Source organism: Stenella coeruleoalba (genome assembly GCF_951394435.1).
Source record: "Stenella coeruleoalba genome assembly, chromosome: 12".
NCBI classification, from domain to species: Eukaryota; Metazoa; Chordata; class Mammalia; order Artiodactyla; family Delphinidae; genus Stenella; species Stenella coeruleoalba.
Window position 1 is genome coordinate 38,241,511 of NC_137158.1, and position 24,725 is coordinate 38,266,235.

Here is a 24,725-nt window from a genome sequence, read left to right on the forward strand (position 1 = left end):
TCTAGGTGCTAGCGTCCCCTCTGGCATAACATGTAACCACAGGTCACCAGGCAGTGAGCGGGGAGTGTGTTACTTATGTCCCCTAGTGGGAATTTAATTGTTCTGTACTACAGAGATTGAGGAAGAACTTTAGACATAAATACCATTTCCTGGCAAGTAATCTTTTACTTCCCACCTACCCCCCCCAAAAAAAAATTCTAGAAAAGTTTCCTAAAAGAGAGAAAAAAATTTTAAAGATAAACAGACATATTTTTATGATCGGGCTGGGCTTTTTTTTGCTTTCTTTTGTTTCTTCCTATAAACAAATACTCACATGTCCACTTCACTGTATGACTAAGTTGGTATCATTAGGTGGGGACTGGGTGTGTGTACGTCGGGGTGTGCATGTCTGTCGGGACGTGAGTGTGTAGGCACACGTGTATTTAAAATGTTAGAGAAAACATTGCAGCCTAAGGTTGAAGGAGAGAGATGATTTTAAAAACCACCATGTATAGAAGGCAAGCAGGAATAGTGGGAGACTTGTGTTACAGTGACCTAAACAGTCCTTGTAATGGGGTGTCTGCTCTAAATGGACCCTTTGCATCATTGTTTCTCTGAATTAGACGATTCCTTGCTGAAGGCACAAGACCATTGAAGGAAGTAAAGCATCTGGTTTGTTTTGTAATGAGAAGCAGGAATGCAAGGTCCACGCTCTTAATAATAAACAAACAGGACATTGTATGCCATCATCACAGGATGTCCTTCCTTCAACAGAGGGCTGACTGGGGCTGGAGGAAAAGCCGGGCAGGGCTCCCAGCGTAGAGCGCCACTAATTACTGCCTTCGTCTGCCTTCCACTTGCTGCGATCAGTTCCACATTCCCTTTAACTAGGAAACGATTAATGCTCTACACTTTGCAAACACACTCCTCGGAAGTCTGCCTGTGGGCTTTGGGGAGGAGAGAAAAGGCAAAGAAATTTTAATCTGTAGGATTATACCTTTTTCCTATTTCCCTATTTACTAAATAATTGAAAGAGGGAAGTCAGTTCTACCAAAGATGAGTTCCCTTTAGTTAGCAGGAGAAATGGAAGCTTTCAAGTTTGCGGGGAGGAAACGTGTATTTCACAGGCAGTAGCTTGAGGACTAGACAGCTACATCTTATTCCATTCCATGCAAAAATAATTGCTCTTTTCACGTGATCTTTTCAAGTAAGTTTTGTATGTTCTGTAACTGGATCTGAGCCGAGGAACTCAAACGATTTTAGGTCATTTTTAGGTTTCCCTGAATTTAAGGAATGTGCGCCCCTTATAAAGCCGCAGCAGGAAGGAGGGCGGTCTGGAGTCTTTAGAATACAATACAGCCCGAGTAAACGCTGAGGTTAAGTGCCCTCAAAGGGAAGTCAGAAGATTCCGAGTAAATGTTGAAATTCAGATACGGAGGGAGGAAGCTCTGGGCGCTCGCGGGCTGGAGGAAAGCCCTGGGGTGAGCTCTGCACGGCTCGGCCAGGTGTGGCCACGCCCCCACTTCAGGCGGCTGGTAGGAGTGAATCACGAATGGGAAATCTGCGGCAGGGAGGGGGAAAGGGCCGAGCCGCCGGCCGGGTTAACACAGACTGAGCGTGCTGCCGTGACACTCGGCCCTCCAGTGTTGCGGAGAGGCAGGGCAGCGGGCAGCGAGGCACCTGTCCGCGCCGGGATTCGGGACACGGGCGCCAGCCGCCGGAGGAGAGGGGCACCGCCGCGGTCGGTGCGCGCCAGCCCTCGGCTGGGAGGGGACGCGGAGCACATGCGGACTGTGTAGGCATGAGCGACATTTATCTCAGATGTTGGATATTTGCTTGGAAAAACGTGTGGGTACGACCTTGGTAAGGAACTTGATCTTGTTTTTCATTCTGAAATTGATCTGAAAACTTTTTTTTTTTCTCTCTCTTGGCTAACGTAGTCGTAGTAGAAACCAGAAGGGCTTCTGCTTTCGGGCGCTTAGTACTGTCAAACATTTATAAGACTTTTTCCTTATGAATCATTAACCCTTTCAGTTCTAGGCGTAATTGTCAGTTCATTGAAATTTCGGTAGTGGCTCCCGCCCACACCCGTCCAACAAAGTAACTATTCCGCATTGGCTTAAGTTTAAATTTTGGGTTTATTTTAACACTCATTTGGCATCGTGACTGTACATGTTGCAACTACGTAGAAATAAGCACGTTTGTTTAAATCGTGGCTGAGGGAAAGACAACTTCGCATCCGACTTTTTTTTTTTTTTAAAGAGCATCATATTTAGGGAAGAAATAAAAGAATGGAAAAGCCACCCTGAAGGACTTGGACAGTGTTATGTTTACATTCTAACAAGGACATGTTCTTACATGGAAATGATACCCACGTTCCTACTTCTTCCCCAACCCGTCTGTATGCGAAAACACTGCAGACGTTGTTTACCTTTTTTTCTCTCTCTTTCTTTGGAAAGCACTTTTCCTGCGTGTGAGGGGGGATTTGCGGGAATACCCTTATCAGTTTGTAAGTGGAAGCAGAGCTTGTCTTCTGAGTCTTCTATATTTGTTATAACTTTAGTTACAGTAACTGTGGCCCATCAGTGACTTCTGGGAATTCGTACACTTTCAGATTTAAATGGAAAGTGCTATTTGTAGCTGAGGGCTCCTAAAGGAATTCTCTCCAGGGAATTCTGTTGAACAGTTTTATGTTTTGTTTTTACTTTTTCAATTTGGCGTGAGATGCCCACAGTCAAAAGAAACTGCGGGGAGTTGCCCCCCCCTTCCGCCCCCATCTTTCCTTCTCTTTTCCTATGGTCCAAACGATCTCGGAAAAGCTGCAGCTCAGTGATGCTGGCAGGATGCAGCCCTTTTCGGCCTTCCCTGTGAGAGGATGAAAGAGATCGCGCTGCAGAGGGGGGGGGGAGCGAGTTGTTTTGAAAGTTGTTTTGAGTTGGGAGCTGGTGGGAAAGTTCAGTCTTCCCCATTTGGAAAAGGCAGGCTGGGTTCCGCTCCTGCACCACACGCGCTTTCCATTTTTAGCTTCATTCAGAGGCAGACAGAGCTCCTTCCTCTTCCTCTCCTTGTTTGTGACACTTTTCTGAGGCAGCTTTTCCACAGCGCTGAGGGTCTGGCGGCCATGACCCCAGGCGTCCTGGGACAGAGGACTAGGCGCCTCAACGTTTTTCTGCCGTGAGAGGTAAAGCCAGGGATTGGAGGTGTTTCTTTTCCTTTTTTCTTTTTTTCACTTTGTCCCCCAATGTGGTTGCCACACTTTTTTTTTATTTTTATTTTTTTTCCACTAAGGATAACATTTTAAAACCTTGCTTCTCCAAGGCAATCTTTATACGGCTTTCTGGCTCTTACTCAACTGTACCAAGCACTCTGCATCTGCTTTGAAAGTCTTCAGACGACTGTATTAGTCACAGCCTCTCTCGGAGGAGCCACAGGACAATGGGGATTAAAGGCCTTTCCTTTCTCTTCCAGGCTGCCCCTAAGTGTAACTCCAGTGCTGTGAAGGTTCCAGGGTTGGCAGAGGGGACTGAGGGGACCATGAAAATGGACATGGAGGACGCGGACATGACTCTGTGGACAGAGGCTGAGTTTGAGGAGAAGTGTACATACATTGTGAACGACCACCCCTGGGATTCTGGCACCGAAGGAGGCACTTCGGTTCAGGCAGAGGCATCCTTACCGAGGAATCTGCTTTTCAAATATGCCACAAACAGCAAAGAGGTAAGCCTCTGGTTTCTTGCTGAAGAAGATTGGCACCTGACGCCAAATCTCCCTACTTGCCCTTGAGGCCTCGTATGTCTGTGAGAATCTGTAAGTATCAGTAAATAACTGATCACTTAATTCACTTCTTTCATTGTTTTCTCTTGCCCTAAGTCCATCCCTTCTTATTCCTCCAGCTCTTCACTGTTCCATAAGAATTAGTAAACAGTGAAATCTTTTTGCCAAGTTGACATGTCTTGGAAAAGCCGACTTGCAGCATGGGGTGGGTGAAATCGTCAGCAGCTTTGAGAACTCGTCCCCCAGTGTACTAGCTTTTGAGGGAGAGAAACTTTTTCTTAGAAAAACTGTTTGACATGTTTCTTTTGTCTCTTTTTGGTCATGAGATGGCTTTATTTATTTACTTGTTCAACGAGCCAGCTTTATTAGCTGGGTTTCTAAAATTATTCTCAAAACCTTGACGTGTTTATGAACTGAAGTGATGGTATAAACGGAGAAGAGTTTCATGTAAAAGTGCCCTCTGTCCGGATGACTTCAGAGCTAACCCCTGTTTATCTGCGGCAGCTCCTTTGCTCTGACCGGGCTGGCAGGCCAATTTCTTCTTGGCCTCTGAAGTGGGTACACCCTTTGTTGTTTCAAAGGGGCTGAAAACCCAAACTTGGAATGAGCAAAGGATTTGTGTTTACCCTTTTCTATAATGATTGTATCTAGGCGTGATGTTTGGCTGTGAAATAACTTGCAGAACCACCTCTTGTTTTGAGAATTCAGCTACTGCAGCTGCTTTCATTGGTCTACTGCCTGCCGGGCTGAGCTGGAGGAATCCACCCGTCCACAGCCCTGCCATCACAACCATTCCCATAGGTCACTGTCCGTCCTATCACTGCCTTCAGAAAGTCGCGAAAAGGGGGTCATTTGCTGCAGGAGCCCAGAATTCTATACTGGGACTATTCATTACAACCATGTCAAATCACTTTCCTCCTTCCCTAAGGAACAGCATTTGAAGGAGTTGAGAGCCGGTTTGGGAAATACTTTGTCTCTTTCCTGTTTGTGTATCTGAGTTCAGTGTTTTTGGTGAGGGGGTGACACAGCTGTCTAAAATTAAATAGAGCAACTCTGCTTTGGGTTTCATTAAAGCTCAACTTTTTTTTTTTTTTTTTTTTTTCTTTTTTCCTGCTGGGAGAGAGGAGGCTGATTTCGTAGAAAGCAAAATTTAAATTGTATTTTAATGTGAACATTACCAAAAATTTCACGTCGGAGATCGGCCTTAATTACACCTCTTTCTGAAAGTAACACCCTTTTCTATAGAAGGTCCCTTAGTGTGTGGCCCATGGAATCAGTGTAGGATTTGTTCGGGTATTTAAGGTTTGGCTGTGGCTTTATAAGCTGTAGCATTTTTTCGCATATCAAATCTGACCAAATATTGATCTGTTCCCTGGTTTCGATTGTGCTGTGTTGCCCCATCCAGCCCCTTGGGATTGAAATCAAGACCTCTATTCTGTGGGTCATCCTTGCCCTTTAGTTCTGTAGTGTTCTTATCCTCAGTTTAGCTCTTAGCTTAAGTTTTTCAATTTTCATCATGCTATGTAAAATCATAGCTAAATAGAATAATGCCCTTAGTCCAAGGTTCAGAAAGATAGTCACTTACTTAAGGTATATACTTAGAGCCAGAGCCAGGCCTTGGAGCAAAGTTCTTCAGACTTCCCCAACCAGTGCTACTTGATTGTGCTACACTGGCCCCTCTTGGTGTCACTGTGGTTTTAGTTATCGTCTTAACATAACTCCAGGACGATCATTTATTAAGCTTGTTTGGGGTTTTTTTCTCTGAATGTGTAACTCCATATTTCATAAATTCAGCACCCAGAAAGCATACAGTGCCTGTATTCCTAAGGAGGGTCCTTCAAAACGAACCTAATAAGAGATCAGCTTTCTCTTATTCTATTTTCCCCTAGAAATGCTTGAAGAGAGCAGTATATCTGTTGTCCCTCATCATAAAAGCGACCAGGAGACCAACTTAAATGTAATGCTGTCTTAAGCTCTCTCTGGAAACGTGTACCTGTTACTCAGTTTCTCCCTCCTTCCTTTTTGCACTTTGGGGAAGGAGAGCTCCCTCCAGGTGGTGAAAGAGAACCGTAGAATTGAGCCATTGAGAGTATGAGAGCTGCACACCAGTTCTAGAACAGAAATCTTCAGGATGGGTGAAATGTTTACATTATCGTTATTCAGTTAGTTCTTTCAGTCCCACAAGCCGTGGAAAGAGGAAAAAGGCCTTTGTACGTGTAGTTTTCATCTGACTGATTTATCTTGCCCTTCTTTAAATGTTTTCATTTGAGTAGCGAAGATGTTACCTTATGTACTGATGTTCTGACATCCTGGGGATTTTTTTTTAGCAAAGACCATTTTTCATTATGAATTTGCGCTATGTGTCAGCACCTTTTTTTTTTTTTTGGTTTAAAAACAAAACATACAAACCATATTTCTGATCTTGACCCTCATTTTTAGATTGGGTTTAGAATCATTCTGCACCTTTAATGAGGCTGTTCTTACTTCCTATTTCCAGAACTCAGACCAAATATAGACATACTATTCAAAAAACTTGTAAAACTTTTTAAACTGCTGGGTTATTCTTTTAGGGGGATTTTCCCCTTGACCTCCTGAAATAATCTTCTGTGAATACTTGAATACAGAAAGATCGATTGAAACACTTCTGTTCTGGAAGCAGTAGCCTGTACTGAGGTTGCTTGAGTTGAATTCAGAGGCTCTGTGGCTCCGAGCCTGACCTCCAGAGTCGTGTGGCAGTGAAACATCAGGCCGAAGATGGGGACTCAGTGGCCATTTTGATTGAAGTCCATTATTCAGCCATCTCGAAAAAGCATCTTGCCATAAGTGCAATTCCCTCTTCATACTGCCTTTTATTGTGGAGACTATGTACCCAGGCATTGCCACATTTCCTTTACTATGAAGATAATTAAGGAGACTTTCCAAAAACATCGTTATCCACTCCACCCCGTTTTTTTAAAAATGGGGTGAAGTACAGGCTGAAGTCTTGATCCAGTGAGTATATACCCACTCATCCATTGAGATGAGCTCTAGTCATCTCAATGCAACTATAATTGTATTCGAAATAGAATTTTAATCGAATGAGTCATTTTTATGGAGGGAGAGGGGAAGAGGTAGCTAGTAATTTAAATGATTTTAATATAATTTGGGGTGAGGCTGCTTATACCACATTTAGACCTGAATGATGTTTCTGCTTGAAACTCACTGCGATGCATGTGTATTCATATATTCTAAAGAGGGAATTTGCTTTCAAAAAAAAAAGCAAATTTGTTCTTCTTACTATCAGACTTTCATTCAGAACCCCCAGTCCACCTATACTAAGTTGTGACATCTTCATCTTGTAAAATGGAAAACAAGCCCTGTTTTTTGTCTGCAAGCCTTGGACTTCAGGGTTTGTTCTGTAACGGAGGCCGCTGACGGATCTGAAGGGGTCAGCCCCACACATAGCACACAGTGGGGAAGAGCGGGCAGGCGGGGAAGCGTGGAGGCCAGTGTCCTCTCGCTGCTGGCTTTATGGGAGGCACGCAGCAATCCGTGCCCAGCAGGGATGCTTTAGGACCCTGGTCAGTTCCAGTGAAGTTTCCTTCCTGAACTAGGTGACCACATTCTTAGTCTTTTTAGCTCTGGGAAATTCAGGGCACATACCAGGTTCCCCTGTATCATAGGCTAGCTCCAAGGATAGAACTTTGTTGGCTAAGATTCACATCTGGATCTTTCCAGGGCCAGAGGGAGAAGTATGGCTTGGTCTCCCACGAAAAACTACCCTGGTTCCGATCCCCACTCCGGTTACCTGGCTGAGCACTGGAATCTTAGAATTGGAATCTTAGAGTTGCAGCTCTTCTGTGCTCTTTGAATAATGTCTCAGACACGGATTTGAGGTGAAGGTGCTGATTGTGAGATAGGGTGCTGGACTGGGAACGGATAGAGATGGTATATAAGCTACACCGTTCCTTCCAACCTTGAAATTCTGTGATTTTGTGTCTATTTATTCATATGTGTGAGTTTACATGTACCCAAAGCTCTGGGCATCACACAGCTTAAAATATTAGGGTTCTGTCTCACTTGCAAAGATAATCTAATATTGAGGCTCTTTTTATTTGTTTGGGACATGAGGATTTTCACAGACCTCCCTTTCCTAACAAATTATTCTCCTGTCTGGCCTGCTGAGTTTCATTTGTAAGGTTATCGATGACAAGAGCTACTTCCAGTGCTGTCACACAGCTTCCCCAGTGACTTGCCTATAGCTGTGCTCAAAGGTGTCAGGTGGCTTATGTCTACTTCAGATTCCTTTGTGGGAACAAAATGCTAGTTGACTTCTTCTGGACCATAAGAAAATGGTGTATGTTTCTTAGTGTAAGATTGATAGCGGAATACCACAAAGCCCGTTGGTTAAAAGAATGGCAATTCAGAAGAAAAACCCTGGCCTCAATGTCATGCTACTTGTTGGTAATCAAGCTCTGACCCCCAAGACACTGTCTGCGAGAGACTATAATTTAAAACAAGGTTGATAAACCAGTTGAGTACCTTTTTTAGAACTACTGCTTTGAAGTGGATATGTTGAAAATATCAACCGCTAATTATTGGCTCACCAACAAATGACATTATTTGTTTTTCCTGTTTGTCATTTTAATATTATGGAATAATCATTCAGACATGAATGCCAAATGATTTGTGTCATAGAAGCCAATTCCATGCATTTTTCAAATTAATTATTTTCAATAATATATCATAAACAATGAGCCTCTGAATAAGTAAGTCTACTTAAGCTTTAGGATGTATTTTTATCTCAAGACTGTTCTGAAGTACTCCCGTCCCCCAGAGTTATACTGCCAACATATACCAATAATGATGAACTGTTATTGAAAGGGCAGATAGATGTAAATGAGGCAGAGGAGGATGAAATGAACATCTGCTTTTTTCAGCTCTTGCCAGAAATTCATAACGGGCCAAAAATAACACTAGCTCACCAACCTTGTTTCAACTTGTGTTAGATATAGGAAATTTTCTTTTTTTCTGTCTTTCCAGTCTGGGTATGCTCCATTGGCTTGTATATTGAATACTAAATTTTTAAAAAAATTAATTCTTTAAGTCACGTACATGAGAAAGCCTGGTCTGTCACAAGCATGTAGGTATGCTTATTCCCTATTCATTTAAACAGAGACAAATTATTGATGAAATTAGTGAGGTGTCAGTGTATATCATAACCAGAACCTTAGATTCCACTGCAGACATTTATTGCTTCATGTATTGGGGCCTACCATTTCAGGTACACAATTATAAAGGAGCCACCAGGGATAATAAAAACTGGAAATAAATATGTTTTACCTCCTTTCTTGGTCCATATCAGTAAGTTATTCAGTAAGTGATTTGTAGGCTGTTTGGAGCAAAAGGAAAATGAAAAGAGGAGAGTGAGTGAATAAAAACCAAAACAAAATGTACTACAAAATGTACTGCAAAATGTCATAAGGGACTATTACAGAGGAGAAGGAGTTCTTTTGAATAGTAATGAATTGCTTCCTGATTCCTGGTTGGTGACTTTTTTTTCAACCCCCCCACCCCCAAAGAAATTTACGACCCAGGAGGAACTGGTATATTTAACATGCTTCTTTAGCAAGGCCCTACAAAGTCAAAATGTGTGATACATCCAAGTCTGAGAAGGTCATTTCCTCAGATCTTAGAACCCACAGCTCTCCTCGGTATAAATTCCACTTCAAAGGAAGACTTTTGACCACTGTTGAGCAGAAGATGCTAGAGAAGAACAAAGTTACTTGAAAGAATTCCCTTCTATTAAACAGAACTTACAAGTTAGAAGAAGAAAAAAAAAACCCTCATCTGGAATGAAAAAAAAAATAATATGTTTTGTTTCTGGTTCCTTAGGCCTTTGTGGAACAACCAAAGAACATTATTTTGGTTTCTGAGGTTAAAACTATTTTATTCCCCTTAAGCATACTGTGTTTATGGCTTGAGGGAGAAGAAGAAATAGGAAACTAGGAGCCGGCTGAAGTGGGCTAAACTTGACTGTCTAGTTCTTCAGTATCTGAAACTTGTTCTAATATGGAATGGTTACCCTCTCCGTTCTCGCATAAAAAGTATTAATAGAAAATAGAGGACCCTCAGTCACCGGAGAATGACTGTTTTATACTTGGTTGTGTATTTGCTTATGACCTGCGAGTTTAAAAGATGGTCTTCCCCAAAAGTCAAGCTCGTTGTTAATTATGTAGGCACCATTAATGTCTGCTCTCCATAGTACAATTTCATCATTGTTGGTTATATTACCATTTGACAATTCAACTCATTGAAATGAAAAGGTTGATTAATATTTTACAGTTGAACTCATTGTTTCATATGTTTTACCCCCTTTAGGTTATTGGAGTGGTGAGTAAAGAATACATACCAAAGGGGACACGTTTTGGGCCTCTAATAGGTGAGATCTACACCAGTGATACAGTTCCCAAGAACGCCAACAGGAAATATTTTTGGCGGGTAAGTAGGGAAATTTTTCCAGACTCATTAAGTATTAGGGGAAAAAAATGAAACGAAAATTGCTGGGTCACTTCCATTTTCAACCTGTCCTGGGGCTCCCCACAAGTATTCAGGGTCCCCATGGACATAGGGAATTCTAAGCAACCGTGATGAACCTGGTTCAATGTTTGGCCTGGGAAACACAGCCTGTAGGTGGTTAGGGATGGAGAGATGGTCTATATGTGAATCTTAATTTTTGCAATTCATTAGAGCTTTGTGATGAAAGGAAAGAGTTTGCTGCTTGCTTCAAGGGTAAGTTCATTTGCATTTCTGTGCAAGGAAGTAGTAATGAGTCACCAAGCCTTAGATTTCACCCCTTGTTGATTTCTTGCTGACTTAACTTTAATTGAATGGACAAGTAATCATAAATGAATTACCTCAAAAATAAATGCCTTTGGGCTTCCCTGGTGGCACAGTGGTTGAGAGTCTGCCTGCCGATGCAGGGGACACGGGTTCGTGCCCCGGTCCGGGAAGATCCCACATGCCGCGGAGCGGCTGGGCCCGTGAGACATGGCCGCTGAGCCTGCGCGTCTGGAGCCTGTGCTCCGCAACGGGAGAGGCCACAACAGTGACAGGCCCGCGTATCGCAATCAATCAATCCATCAAACCAATAATGATGAACTGTTATTGATTGATTGATTGCGGCAAACAAAACATTGATTTTGTTTACGCAGAATAAATAAATAAATAAATGCCTTTAAGGAAGGATGGGTAGAAGATGGTACTAGGGGAATGGAGATGGACCACAAGACTCGTCCTGTTTCAACGCACCTGTACCATGAAACTTTTGGGTTTGATAGTACATAAGTTACTCCCATAGCGTAAGGGAAATGCTTATAATCATTCGGGATGATGAACTTTCCTTTAACATCCAAAGAGTCTGGCCAATCCAATTTCCTTTGGAATATCACAGTTAGAAAGGATCTCACAGGACTTCCCTGGTGGCGCAGTGGTTGAGAGTCCTCCTGCCGTTGCAGGGGACCTGGGTTCGTGCCCCGAGCATTGCTCCACAACGGGAGAGGCCACAACAGTGAGAGGCCCGCGTATCACAAAAAAAAAGGAGAGAGAGAAGCCACTGCAATGAGAATCCCGCACACGCAACGAAGAGTAGCCCCCACTCGCTGCAACTAGAGAAAGCGCACACAGCAAGGAAGACCCAGCACAGCCAAAAATAAAAAATTAATTAATTAAAAAAATAAAAAAGGACCTCAGAGGTGAACTAATTAGGTGGAATCTTTGAGTAAAAGACCCTGGATTAGGATGAACAGAGAAAAAATTGGACTGCTTTCCGTTTTCCCATAGATCTCTTTGGGATATTTGGTTTCCTTTAATTAGAAAATAAAGCTACATTTACTAAATTTAAAAGCAATTTTTTATATACATACTTGCACAAAATGTACATGATTACTGGGAAACTGTTACTAAAATTCTTTTAAGAAACAGCTGCATGGTAGCAACAAAAATTGTATTATACTTACTCTGGCCAGATTTACCTAGAATGCTTATATCATCTGGACAAGTATATTTATAAAAGACTTCTATTTGGGGATCACTCAGAAGCTGTTCCTAAGAAACAAGGTTTTGTTTTAAATCTGGGAAGTTTTGTGTTTTAAGAAATGTATTTTACTATTTTCCAAACAAAAGAGATCACTGAGAATTTTTCACTCTGAGTTGTGTGCTCACAATTTTTATTTAATTAATTAGTCATGCTTAAAATATATTTAATACCTGACTAATAATGGGCAAAATGTAAGTGAGTTCATTTTCCCCTTTACTGCCAATAAAGTCTTCTCAGAAATGAGCCATAGACACGTGTAGTTTTTGGAGTTGAAGGTCGGAATTAAGAAAATCCAGCATAAGTCTCGTTAATTCATGATCCTTTTGAAAAAAAATGACAAGAAATATTTAAGAACCTCCTGTCTCTGTCCCAGTTCCCTGCTTCATTGAAGATTCACTCTAAGTAGCTGAAATGCTTTCCTTGGGAGGATTTATTGAAATCGGCCCTTCACATGCAAAGGATATTGTAGGAGATAACTTCCCACATGTTGTTAAAAGCATCCTGATTTTGCTGGCAGGAATATGAACATCTGTTGTGAGGAAAGAAAAAGTTTCATGCAAATTACACAGTCAAAGAAGAGAAGGGATGTTCAAGTTGAGAAACCAGTGACATTTCTTGTAACTGTGCTATGAGTCAGCACGTTTTTAATCTTCTTGATAATATATGGAAATGTAGTGAGGGTGACAGGGAGCAGTGTTCATCTGACGTATCATTATTTTATTTTCGTGTGTGTGTGTGTGTGTGTGACTTCATGGCGTCGACATTTCTGTTTTTAAATGAGCATACAGTAAATTGTAGTCCGTGGAAGGCTGACTGGAATCAACATAGCCGTAGCTTTAGAAAGCAGTTTCCGCCCAGCGAAGAGTGCAAGAGCGATGGAACCCCGTGTTCCTGGAAGTTTGCACATCAGAGTAAACAAACTTGAAAACCCCTCTTGATAGCAGAATTCACCCGGCCTTGTTCCATTTTCTCTTAACAAAACACACCGCAAAAGCTCTCACAAGCTGCTTTGATGAAGCCACATGTATTTCCCCCTTCACAATTTACAGGAAGTTACTCTTAAAAGAAAGTGATTCTGGTGTTTACTGCCCGTGTTAAAGGGACAGAGTTCCTTTTTGTCTGATAACATTTGAGCGAAATACAGAAACATTTTAGAGACTAGCATAGCATGTGACTAAGAAGAAAGCAATAACCTGCTGTCCGGTTAGAGCAAAACTTCTGCTATGAACCAGGCCCTATGACTTGGAACCTCTAAGTTGCAGATAACCAGGTATTTCTTATATATGTGTTAAGGATCTCTTAAGTCTGAAGACGAGTTGGGTACATCTTAAAAAGAGGGAAAGACAGAAAGTTACTGTGGAAGGGCAAGGAGTTTGTTTATAAAGTTGTTTATAAAGTTTCAGTAAGAATGTATACTTTAATTTTTCCTATTCTTACCTCTACCTTTTTACCGAGTGGCCTGAGGGTATCTGTTAACCAAAAGCAGTATTACTCTAGGGCAGACTTTGAATTCTTCATTTTGCATTGCCTTTAAAGAACAACATGGTTTCTTTCTGTTCTTTTACCAAAAACACGAACCTTATGGCTCTGTGAGTGGTGTTTTAGCCCAACCACCTCACGGATGAGAGGGTTCCCTCTCCCCTCCTCTGCCTTGAAAGAAAAGTGCAAGGCCGAACACGTTTATCAAGAGGAAAAGTGACTTCTCAGTAGACTGTCTGATGCTGGCTTCTGTCCCAGTGCTCACTTTGTTATGGCAGGTGAAGTTCACCTTGGCCTCACCCAGCATTTCCCCAAAAAGGCAAGCTTCCAAGTATTCATATGAACAAGTGTTCCTGCTGGACTTGGAGGCTTGGGGGTGGAGGATGTTTGCATAGTTTAAGCCTTGGGCGGGGGTGTAGGAAACGGCAAGTACAGAGGCCATAGAAAAAGTTGAGAGACTCGGTTTGACGTACTCAGTCGGGTTGGTCTAATACCCAGTGACTCAAAGCATTAAAAGTCTGCATGATCGGAACTCAAGTTAAGTAGCATTGCCTGTGTGCCATTCACTGTGGCAGCAGAAACAGTACTCGGTGGTTGTTTAGTCCTTCTGAGGCAGCTCCTTAAATGAAATCTTGTGTTTCACTCTTCTGTTACTTTTCCCCAAAAGTGAAAAGACACTAAAACTGAAATGGAAAAGGTAACTGACAAAGTGTCCCTTCCCTCTTTCTGCCCTTATTTCTGCTGATTCAAGACAACTCCGGCTAAACTGATTTCCTTTTCTAACCAGGCAATAAGGGACCAGAAATCAAACCCGGTATTTGCTGGGTTTATTCTCAGAGGTGCCTGGGAAGCTTTTCGTTGCTTTGGGGCTTTCTTTTCCATGTCTGTCTTCTCTTTTGGGCAGATCTATTCCCGAGGGGAGCTTCACCACTTCATCGATGGCTTTGATGAGGAGAAGAGCAACTGGCTGCGCTACGTGAACCCAGCACATTCTGCCCGGGAGCAGAACCTGGCCGCCTGTCAGAACGGCATGAACATCTACTTCTACACCATTAAGCCCATCCCCGCCAACCAGGAGCTTCTTGTGTGGTATTGCCGGGACTTTGCGGAAAGGCTTCACTACCCTTATCCTGGAGAGCTGACAATGATGAATCTCAGTAAGTGGATGACAGAACAAAAAAATTAGAAATGCCAGTAACGTCAGTTCTGCCCTTTTGCGCTAATAACATGTTGTTTAATTACATGGCTTCATCTGATGGGCCAAGTAGGTGGCTTAAACTAGGGACTGGGAACAGGAAAACAGCTTTTTTTAGTCTCTGTTTCCTATAATGAAACTTGATCATTTAAAAAATACTAAGAGCTACTTTGAATGTTCAGAAAGTTACAGGAAGAAATCTATGTTCAATGCTAATCTATCCAAAAGGGGGCAGGTAGGATTATAATATAATAGAGATTCGTTCTGACATGCCAAGGATGCACGGTATATAGTTCCTTGTTTGTGGTAACTTGTCAGTGCTTAACATGTACATTGAACTATCGTAGAGATGCACATTTGGTTATCAAGTTATGGTCTGATGTGAAACATAAAAGGTTTCTAGAAAAACTCGGAGATATAATTTTTCAAATCTCATTTGAATATGGATAACCCTAAAGATTTTATATCTTAGCTTCCTCCCTAATGGTAAAAACCTAATTATCTGATCTCCTGATGAGTATTACAGTAACCACCTATCACTTGATCTTAACAAATTCTCCGTTCCTTAGGTCTGCAAGCTTTTACTTTTTTATTTGGTTAAAGTTGGCTATCGTGACCTCTCTGCAAAACCCTACTTCATTTTAGTCATTCTCAAGTGATCTCTATGAACGATTTAAGATTTACCATAAAATTCCAACCTGTTGTAACTATGGTTGTATATTCTCAGACTGCTAAGTTTTAAAGCAGTTTTTTAAATCAGCTCCTTCTGGTTTAAAAGTTTTGGCCTCTAAATGCTGACATTTTTGTAACCTTTTGTTTTGATCTCATTTCCAACCTAAGGAGAAGTTGCAAAAACAGTACAAAGAATTCCCAGAGACCCTTTAACCAGATTCATCAATAGTCCATATGCTGTCCCACTTGCTTTATCTGGAGGCTAAATTGTTTTAGTTCACACTTTGTCCTTTGAGATGAATGTTAATATTAACATAAATTAGAATTTGACTTAAACTTTAGGACCAATTATTTATCCTAGTCAGGTATAATCCAATTGTACAGCTATTTGGTGCTCATCCCACACTGTCTAGTTTACTTTTGCTCTCCCTGTGATCCCAAGACTATATTTATAGTTTTCTGAAAAGCTGGGGCTATAAAAGCTTAAGGACCTCCACCATAAGATCATCTTTAAATTTGTGTTTGTGGTCCTTACACACACACATATAGTGCACCTTGAGCTTCAGGAAGAAGTCTTAGAATAGTTGGAACAAATTGGCTTACGGCTTGAGTATGGTGGGTATAATCAGGTCCTGGCCAATGGTGGTGGTTCTTTTCCCTTATCTCTCTTTAGCGCTTCCAAGAGTCTCCATCCTGTCACTAGTGCCAAGCATCCCAGGAGCCCTTCGGCTATTATACCACCTGTAGGTGCCAGGCCCAGTGGTAAAAGGCAACTTATATTCCGGCAGGACATCTCCCAGGAAGATGTGCTGCTTCCTCCTGACTTTCTCAGCATAGCCGGTCACTTCCTCTTGAGGGTCTCCTGCCACTCCTTGAGCTTCATCATTCACGGATTCAGAAAAAGACTTTGATTTTTTCTTTTTTGAACAGTAACTCCATTTGAGATGACCCACCCTGCTGACTTTGCTCCAACCACAAAGAAGTTTTTTCACATACATCCCTTACCTCCTGCCAGTCAAAGAAAGGTCTTAAAAGGCCTTGCATTTATTCAAATGCTTATTCTTTGTGTTCAGAAGCAACTGTCCTGTATACTATGAAATGACACCTTTGTTCCCTCAAATGTCCCTTTTTGTTTACGCAGAATTTTTTCTAAATGGTGGTTTAACATTTTCAGGTACCCATTCATTGTCCGGTATTCGTAGTAAAGAATGAGAGTTAACGATAGCCAGCGACAGTAAGTAAGCCAAGACTCCAGTTGCCTTGTGAAACCAGTTGTGTCGTAGGTGTGGTAACTGATGACTGAGATGCTGATCAGGAAAATCTCCACTGTTTCATCAGGCCTAATAGGCAGATTGCGTCCTCACATGAGTTGTATTGGGTTCCATGCTTCAAGCACGATAGAGGCTTGTGTCAGAATCTCCGTGAGGGCTTTAAAATGGCACTGATAGTTCAACTGGTAGAGTTTTGAGGAGAAGAGAGTTGAAGAAAACTGAGGTAAAGAAAAATAAGTAGCCAGAAATCATAAATAGGCATTTTTGAAAAACCAAAGAAAAGGAGTAGGAACTCTCAGGTTTAACTCTTACCCCTCCCAAGTTTTTTTGGTAGTTTTTTTCAATCTATCTAACTAACCCATCTAGAAAACAGTTGACCAGATTATAGACTTCTAAATGTTAATCTGCGTTCTCAGTTTCAGTTGAAAACAGGCTTTGTTTTGCCTACTGCAGAACTTCTAGGTTCTTTCTTGTAGTCTTGGGGGTTCTTATTATAGATCGAAAATGTGAGTCGGCATAATTAAGCCATTCAGAGCCTTCAGAAGCAGTTCACTCTTGAAATGACTCTGTCCGCCTACAGCCATTTAAGATTGAAGAACAAAAACAGATCTTGATTTTCTTTTTCATGTTAACTCAAGCTGCTGCTGAGTGGGAGAGTCAGAAATGACACCAGCTCCACTGATTACTCAGCTGCTGAAGGATGGTTTTCTTAAATGTACCTTTTCACATAGACTCCATGATCGCCACCTTAGAACACCTGAGGGGGGCTGACGTTGCCCTCCGGATATTGTATTTTTATGAAGGCATAAGAGATATCGAACATATATCATGGATTTACTATATGCTAGGCACACTGTGCTCAGTATTTTGCACAGAAAATTATAAATTCCGACTTTCTGGTTTGTTGGCCCAATCGTTAGCTTTTTTTTTAAGTTTCTTTTTTTAATTAATTTTTATTTTGGCTGCACCGGGTGTTAGTTGCAGCATGCGGACTCTTAGTTGCGGCATGCGTGAGAGATCTAGTTCCCCGACCAGGGATCGAACCGGGGCCCTCTGCATCGGGAGGGCGGAGTCTTTCCCGCTGGACCACCAGGCAAGACCCCAATCGTTAGCTTTGTGGTAGTTCAACAATCGGATTATGGAGGTGCTCAGTAAGAACACCAGGCTAAATAAATAGTAGGGACAGTGCTACGGACAGACGTAAACTTTTTGCTTATGGCTTTAATTTATTGAATTTTAGAACCAAGACAGTGTTGAAGCCAATAAAGAAAATTAGGAGACTTAGACGTAACTTGCCACATAAAAATGGCAGAAAGTTATGATGGTGAAGTTTCTGTATTTTCATTATTTTTAGGGTGACATCTTTCTGTGGATGCCTCCAAATCATTCTTTTTCACCTCAAAATTCCCTCCTGTGGGTGTGAGATGCCTTGCCTATCAGCTCTCCAACTTACTTGTCTCTCTTCCTTTACCATTTCAGCTTTAAAAAACAAAAGTGACAATTTGAACTTCCTGCCTGCTGAGCCTCACTGAAAGACTGATATTGGCCTGATAAGGGGCTATTTATTTTGGTTTAGTGGCTTCAGAAATCCCTCTCCCTCAACAAGCTTTCCATCACTGCCCCCATCAGCATCTTCCCTGATAGTGTCTGGGCTGTGTTTATTCTGGGGCTGCTGGCTCACCCAGGAGTAACTGATAACAGCCAGCAGAGATAACATTCTGTGAGGGGCTCTCAAACTGGAATCGAATCCCTCAAGCTTGTCAGTCTAGAGAATGGATTTGAAGAATTCAGACTCTGGAGTTCCACAGAGTTCATTTCTAGACCTATCAGGTATCAAGCCTGGAGTTCCTCCTCCGTTAAATCGAACAGGGACTTTTTTAAAGACAGTGAATGATACTTTTACAGAGGCTTCAGCCCAGTCCCCCAAGCCTGTCCTCTTCTGAGGCTAAGGCCACGAGGTCCCTGCCTCTCCTGGCATCTACACACACCGACAGCTGATGCCTATGCCTACGGCTGGTGTGCAGGCTGGTGGGGTTGCCCTCCAACAACCAGAGCTCCGACTAAGCAGCGTGTATTTTACTTTTGGTTTCCAGGGAAGGCTGAGCAGCGAGTGTTTGGTTTTCCCTGCTCTGGCTGGTGTCTTCTCGAAGGCATCGTTTGTTCTGTGTGTTTGGAGGGGCAGTGCTGGCGATGGCCTGGAGAGCCTGTCCTCTCATTGCTGCTGTTCCTAAACAGTCTGTTTACCAAGTAATAATATGCCGTCTTTTGGAATACACGCTATCGTCTTTGGTGCTCTAAGTAATTGAACTGGCTCAGGAAGTGCCAGTTGTGGTCTGGCAGAGATGCCTATGTCACGCCTTGTGACTCCAGGGGACAGCATTACTGGGAGCCTGGTTATAGACCAGAGCCTCAGTGAAATTCTGGTGTTGTCAGCAGATCGAGGGGAAGGGGTGGCATCACATCGCTAATCTGTCTGTTTGGGAAGAGGCAGTTTGAACAGGGTTTTATCAAATTCGTATTAAACAAGAATGGAGGCGAAAATTGATGACTGCTTATTACTTGAAATGAGTCTTAATCTTGCACATCTAGTTCTCAGGGTGTGCTGATTTCCTTTAGGTAAACCGTGAACATGAGAATGACTTTTATTAACCTGTGACACCCCGTCCCGGTATTGTTCCACGCCATTTTCATGGAGGCTCTCCTACTCTTGGTCGAACAGGACTGTCCTATCATGAGGTTTTTACCGTTGGAAACAAAATAACACAAACGGTGCTATTCGTTTTATCGATGCCACCAGTGACCTGGTTTTGCTGAGAAGGAACTGGAGTGGCGACAGCCTTCTAGAATGAGTGGGCGTTGAGATGCCAGGTGTCCCTCTTGGGGCAGCTGGGGCTCAGGTTTGCTCAAGGAGAGCGCAACTTGGGCAACGTCGCTCCGATTTTCTGTCTCCATCTGAGTAATCACCCTTTCTTTATTTCAGCGCAAACCCAGAGCCATCCAAAGCAGCAGAGCACTGAGAAACATGAACTTTGCCCAAAGAATGTCCCGAAGAGAGAGTACAGCGTGAAAGAAATACTAAAATTGGACTCCCACCCCTCCAAAGGGAAGGACTTATACCGCTCCAACATTTCACCCCTCACTTCGGAAAAGGACGCGGATGACTTTCGGAAAAATGGGAGCCCCGAGATGCCCTTCTACCCGCGGGTGGTGTACCCGATCCGGGCCCCTCTACCGGAAGACTTTCTGAAAGCTTCCCTGGCCTACGGGATGGAGCGGCCACCCTACATCGCGCACTCCCCCATCCCGTCCTCCACGACGCCCAGCCCCTCGGCGCGCAGCAGCCCAGACCGGAGCCTGCACAGCAGCCCCGGGAACACCGTGTCGCCGCGGGCCCCCGGCTCCCAGGAGCACCGGGACCCTTATGCCTACTTGAACGCTCCGTACGCCGCCGCCGCCGCTGAGGGGCTGGGCTCCTACCCCGGCTACGCGCCGCCCCCGCACCTGCCGCCCGCCTTCATCCCTTCCTACAACGCGCACTACCCCAAGTTCCTGCTGCCCCCCTACGGCATGAACTGCAACGGCCTGGGCGCCGTGGGCAACATCAACGGCCTCGGCAGCTTCGGCCTCTTCCCGAGGCTGTACCCCGTGTACGGCGGCCTCCTGGGCGGGGGCGGCCTGCCTCCCCCGATGCTGGCGCCCGCCTCCCTTCCCAGCTCGCTGCCCTCGGAGGGGGCGCGCCGCCTGCTGCAGCCCGAGCACCCCCGGGAGGTGCTGGTGCCCGCGCCGCACAGTGCCTTCTCCCTGCCCGGGGCGGCCGCCAGCCTGAAGGACAAGGCCTGCAGCCCCACCAGCGGGTCCCCGACGGCCGGCACCGCCGCCACGGCCGAGCACGTGGTGCAGCCCAAAGCTACCTCAGCGGCCGCGGCGGCCCCCGGCGGCGGCGACGAGGCCGTGAATCTCATCAAGAACAAAAGGAACATGACTGGCTACAAGACGCTCCCCTACCCCCTGAAGAAGCAGAACGGCAAGATCAAGTACGAGTGCAACGTCTGCGCCAAGACTTTTGGCCAACTCTCAAACCTGAAGGTAGGCCTGGCGTGGGCCGCCCGATGGCGCGGGGTCAGTCCCCAGGAGTGCACGACGCGCGTGGGTATTTAGTTCACCTCCCGCAGGTTATAACTTGCCATTTCCACAGCGTGAGACCTGGGCTGGGCATGGTCGATGCGGCTTTGCTTTTGCCTTTGCCTTTGCTACTCTGGCTGCGCCGCTTGGGCGCACGTTGCTTCCCCTCTCCTGCGTGTCTTCTGAATGATAAACACGTTGGGTTTGCGCTAGAACATCAGTTTCGAGTCCCTGCTTAGCCTATGACTTTTGTTCCTTTAGCTCCAACACAACAGAGTTCTGAAAATCACATCGGGGTTTGATTTGTTCTAAGACTTCACCTTGATGCTTTTCTTAAGAGGTTTGCATCCTAAATGCCCCAGTCCTTGCATGGGAATGTTCGCTTTTGCAGCCAAGTGACAGCCGACCTAACGTGTGTGGCTTCTTCCCAGGTCCACCTCAGAGTGCACAGCGGAGAACGACCTTTCAAATGCCAGACTTGCAACAAAGGCTTCACTCAGCTCGCCCACCTGCAGAAACACTACCTGGTACACACGGGAGAGAAGCCACATGAATGCCAGGTGGGCAGTGTTTTCTGGGTTGAACTTTCGACCTTTGTAGACAGTGTCTCAGGAGTCGCCCTCCCATCATCCCATAGCCCATAGTTTAAACCAGCACAAGAATTCTGCCTTCTTTGGGCTGCTGATGCGCTGAGATGATGACACACCAGCTTCCAGTGGTTGGACAAGTGGTCTGGAAGGGAAACAACACCCCATGGGCAGTGCGTTCCCATCGCCCCATTTGCCTAACGCTGCTGCGAGTTTTTTCACCTCCCAGGTTGCTGGGTGTGGGTGGGCAGCGCGCCCCTCCGCTTGGCAGTTCTTAACCTTCTGGTCTCCCACCTCCCTCCCGTGCCCCCTTCCCCACGCTGCAGGTTTGCCACAAGCGATTTAGCAGCACCAGCAATCTCAAGACCCACCTGCGACTCCACTCCGGAGAGAAACCTTACCAGTGCAAGGTGTGCCCCGCCAAGTTCACCCAGTTTGTGCACCTGAAACTCCACAAGCGCCTACACACCCGGGAGCGGCCCCACAAGTGTGCCCACTGCCACAAGAGCTACATCCATCTCTGCAGCCTCAAGGTCCACCTGAAGGGGTATTGTCCTGTGGCCCCAGCCACGGGGCTGCCTCTGGAGGACCTGACCAGAATCAACGAAGAAATCGAGAAGTTTGACATCAGCGACAATGCCGACCGGCTGGAGGACATGGAGGACAACGTTGACGTGACCTCTGTGGTGGAGAAGGAGATTCTGGCCGTGGTCAGAAAAGAGAAAGAAGAAACTGGCCTGAAAGTGTCTTTGCAAAGAAACATGGGGAATGGACTGCTCTCAGGATGTAGCCTCTACGAGTCAACAGACCCGTCCCTCCTGAAGTTGCCTCACAGCAACCCACTACCTCTGGGACCTGTAAAGGTCAAACAAGAAACAGTCGAACCAATGGATCCTTAAGATTTGCAGAAAACAAAAGGTGTTTTGTCTTTTTTCTTAACTTATGACTTGGCGAGTCAGGGTGCCTGTGGCAAATGCTTGTACGTAATTCCAGTTCTGCAAAGCTCTCCTGACGGCAGACGGTTCCCCCTCGCCTCTCTGGAATTAACGAAGGATCCCCAAAGTTACTGAAATCTCAGGGCATAAATGAGGGAAAGACAATATATATACATATTATATATACTTATTTACACCCCCATCTATATATTTGAACCTGTGTATTTTGAATATTTGTGTGGATACGTTTGCATAGCCCTCCCATTGCTAAGACTATTGCCTAGTCATAATTATTTTTTCAATGATAATCCTTCATAATTTATTATACAACTTATCATTCAAAAAGCAATAATTAAAAAAAGTTTACAATGACTGGAAGAATTCCTTGTAATTTGAGTTGTTCTATCTTTGTCTGGTGGCTGTTCTTTGTAGATAATTTCTGCACATCTGTTTTAAGTACCTGAGATTTAGTAAACAAATACATTACATCAGCCGACCTCCCTCTATAATAATGGTTTGAAAATGAGCTTTTGGTATTGCCATAGTTAGGCAGCTGATGTGTTCATTCATAGGACTGTATCGTTTGAGCAGCGCTGTATAACTTGGGGCTATGTGTGCAGAATTACCCAGTAAGAACTCTGGTAGAAGAAATAAGAAAGAGAGAATCTTGTATGTTTCTGTAGATAGTTCAGCATTTTCCCCCCTAATCACAGATTTACCAGAAAGGCTACAAGAAGGCTTTGCTAATCTGTCTCCCTCTCCAAAACACAGGGTCGCCCCACCCCCAAAGTCATGTGACCATTCGGAGTGGCCACGAGACTTTGGCATCCCAATGTATTATCTGAAAATGTGAAGACAAAATGCCATGTTTAAAACCACTGCAAAACATTCCCAAAGCACAGGTGGTTTTGTATGGGTGAGGTGAGGAAGCATGAGTCTGGGTGTTTTTGTTGTTGGTCTTTTTTGTTGTTATGTCAAAATTGCACAAACGTGGTGCTCTATCAGGAAGGATTTGAGTTAGATAGGCTCAGGCCACACTTTAAAAACCAAAAACCAGAAAACGGGTATTCTCGTTGTCTTAGGGTCAAAGCGGGTAATGAACATTCCTATCCCCAACACATCAATTGTATTTTTTTTCTGTACAACTCAGACTTTCCTCAGTATTTGTGTTTTTACATTTTATGGTTAATTTAATTGAAGAAGAAAGGGCATTGCAGAATTGTTCAACAATTACCTCATTGAGTGTGTCCAGTAGTGCAGGAAGTGATGGCTTCTCTGATGATTTGCTACTCAAGAGGAGAGAGCCAGCGTGCACCAGAAAGCTGGAATGCGTCGCATTCTGTCTCCTCTTCTGCTAAACCCAAAGATGACATGTTGGCATTTGAGGTGTAGCGGAGAATGATGTATATTTATAAATCTATTTATACCACTATACCATGTGTATATATAATATATTTATAACCACTTAAATTGTGAGCCAAACCATGTAAATTATCCTTCTTTTCCTAATGGCATAAAAAAAAAAAAAAAAAACCCTTTCTGAGACTTTGCTTAATTAGCACTCGATGACCTCACAGTCATATTGGTGAGCTTGGGCACCCCCTTGCTATTGTAAGCGACCCTAAAACCTTGGTGCAAAGGTGGGGACTGCATAACAACCAGGGAGAAAGAGACATACTTTTTTACTATTAAGGACAATCTAAGATGGGGGTTTTTTTGGTTTGTTTTGCCGCATTCTGATGATGTGGTCACACCCAAGCCCCAGAAATAAAAATCCCATCGACCACTGCAACTTTTCTCTCTCTTCCTCTCCCTCCTTCCTAAATAACTGATGTATCACTCATCAGTCTGGTTTATATATTCAGTATTTTGGTCCATGGCAACTAATGTCAACCTGCAGAAGAGAACAACAAATTTAGGATAATGCAGAGAAACCTAAGAGCCTTACTGATCTGTTCCTTTAAGTAACAAAACTGACAGTTTTTTATGGTATTTTTTAGTCAGTGTTTGACAAACACAGTCCTTAATTGTAGGTAAACCAAAGCATCACATTCTGACGTTGACACCAAATACTTTCTATTCCCAATTACTCATTTGTTCTCTTTCTCCCCTTCCATGCTTTCTCATTAATGGGAATTTTTCCTGAGACCTGCACAGTGGCTTGAGACTTCTTGATTCTCTTTACCTTCTGACTTTCCCTGAGGCCTCTTACATGTGAATGTTGAGCCCACAATCAACAGTGGTTTTTTTTTTTTTCCTTCTACTCAAAGTTAAAACCGACCAAAGTTATTGGCTTTTTACTTTGCTAGAACAACAAACTATCTTATGTTTACGTACTGGTTTACATTGTTATTTATGTGCAAATTGTCAAAATGTAAATTAAATATAAATGTTCATGCTTTACCAATGCTTGTCTAGTGTCTTGAGTGAAGGGTGAGTGAACGACACCTTAACCATATTGCAAGGGTGGCCCCAAAACAAATTCTGAACATGACACAATTTGCCTCTATTCTGCCCACATCCCCACCCCGACCCTTCATCCCCCCCAGAGATGATTCCCTAATTTCACCTCCTCTATCGGCGACTGCTCTAACAGGGTTGGTCTCTTGCCTCTCTCATAACTCAAAGATTTTT

General features: G+C 43.8%; 1 protein-coding gene across 1 annotated transcript; it reads left to right on the plus strand.

Moving 5' to 3' along the window:
* Positions 1-1,677: 1,677 nt before the first annotated feature.
* On the plus strand, positions 1,678-22,464 carry PRDM1 (PR/SET domain 1). The gene is made up of 7 exons (XM_079939185.1): positions 1,678-1,842; positions 3,448-3,696; positions 10,114-10,233; positions 14,214-14,466; positions 19,428-20,533; positions 21,001-21,129; positions 21,483-22,464. Exons 1-7 carry the CDS (start codon positions 1,801-1,803, stop codon positions 22,053-22,055), a joined length of 2,472 nt encoding a protein of 823 aa, XP_079795311.1. The 5' UTR covers positions 1,678-1,800; the 3' UTR covers positions 22,056-22,464.
* Positions 22,465-24,725: the final 2,261 nt, after the last annotated feature.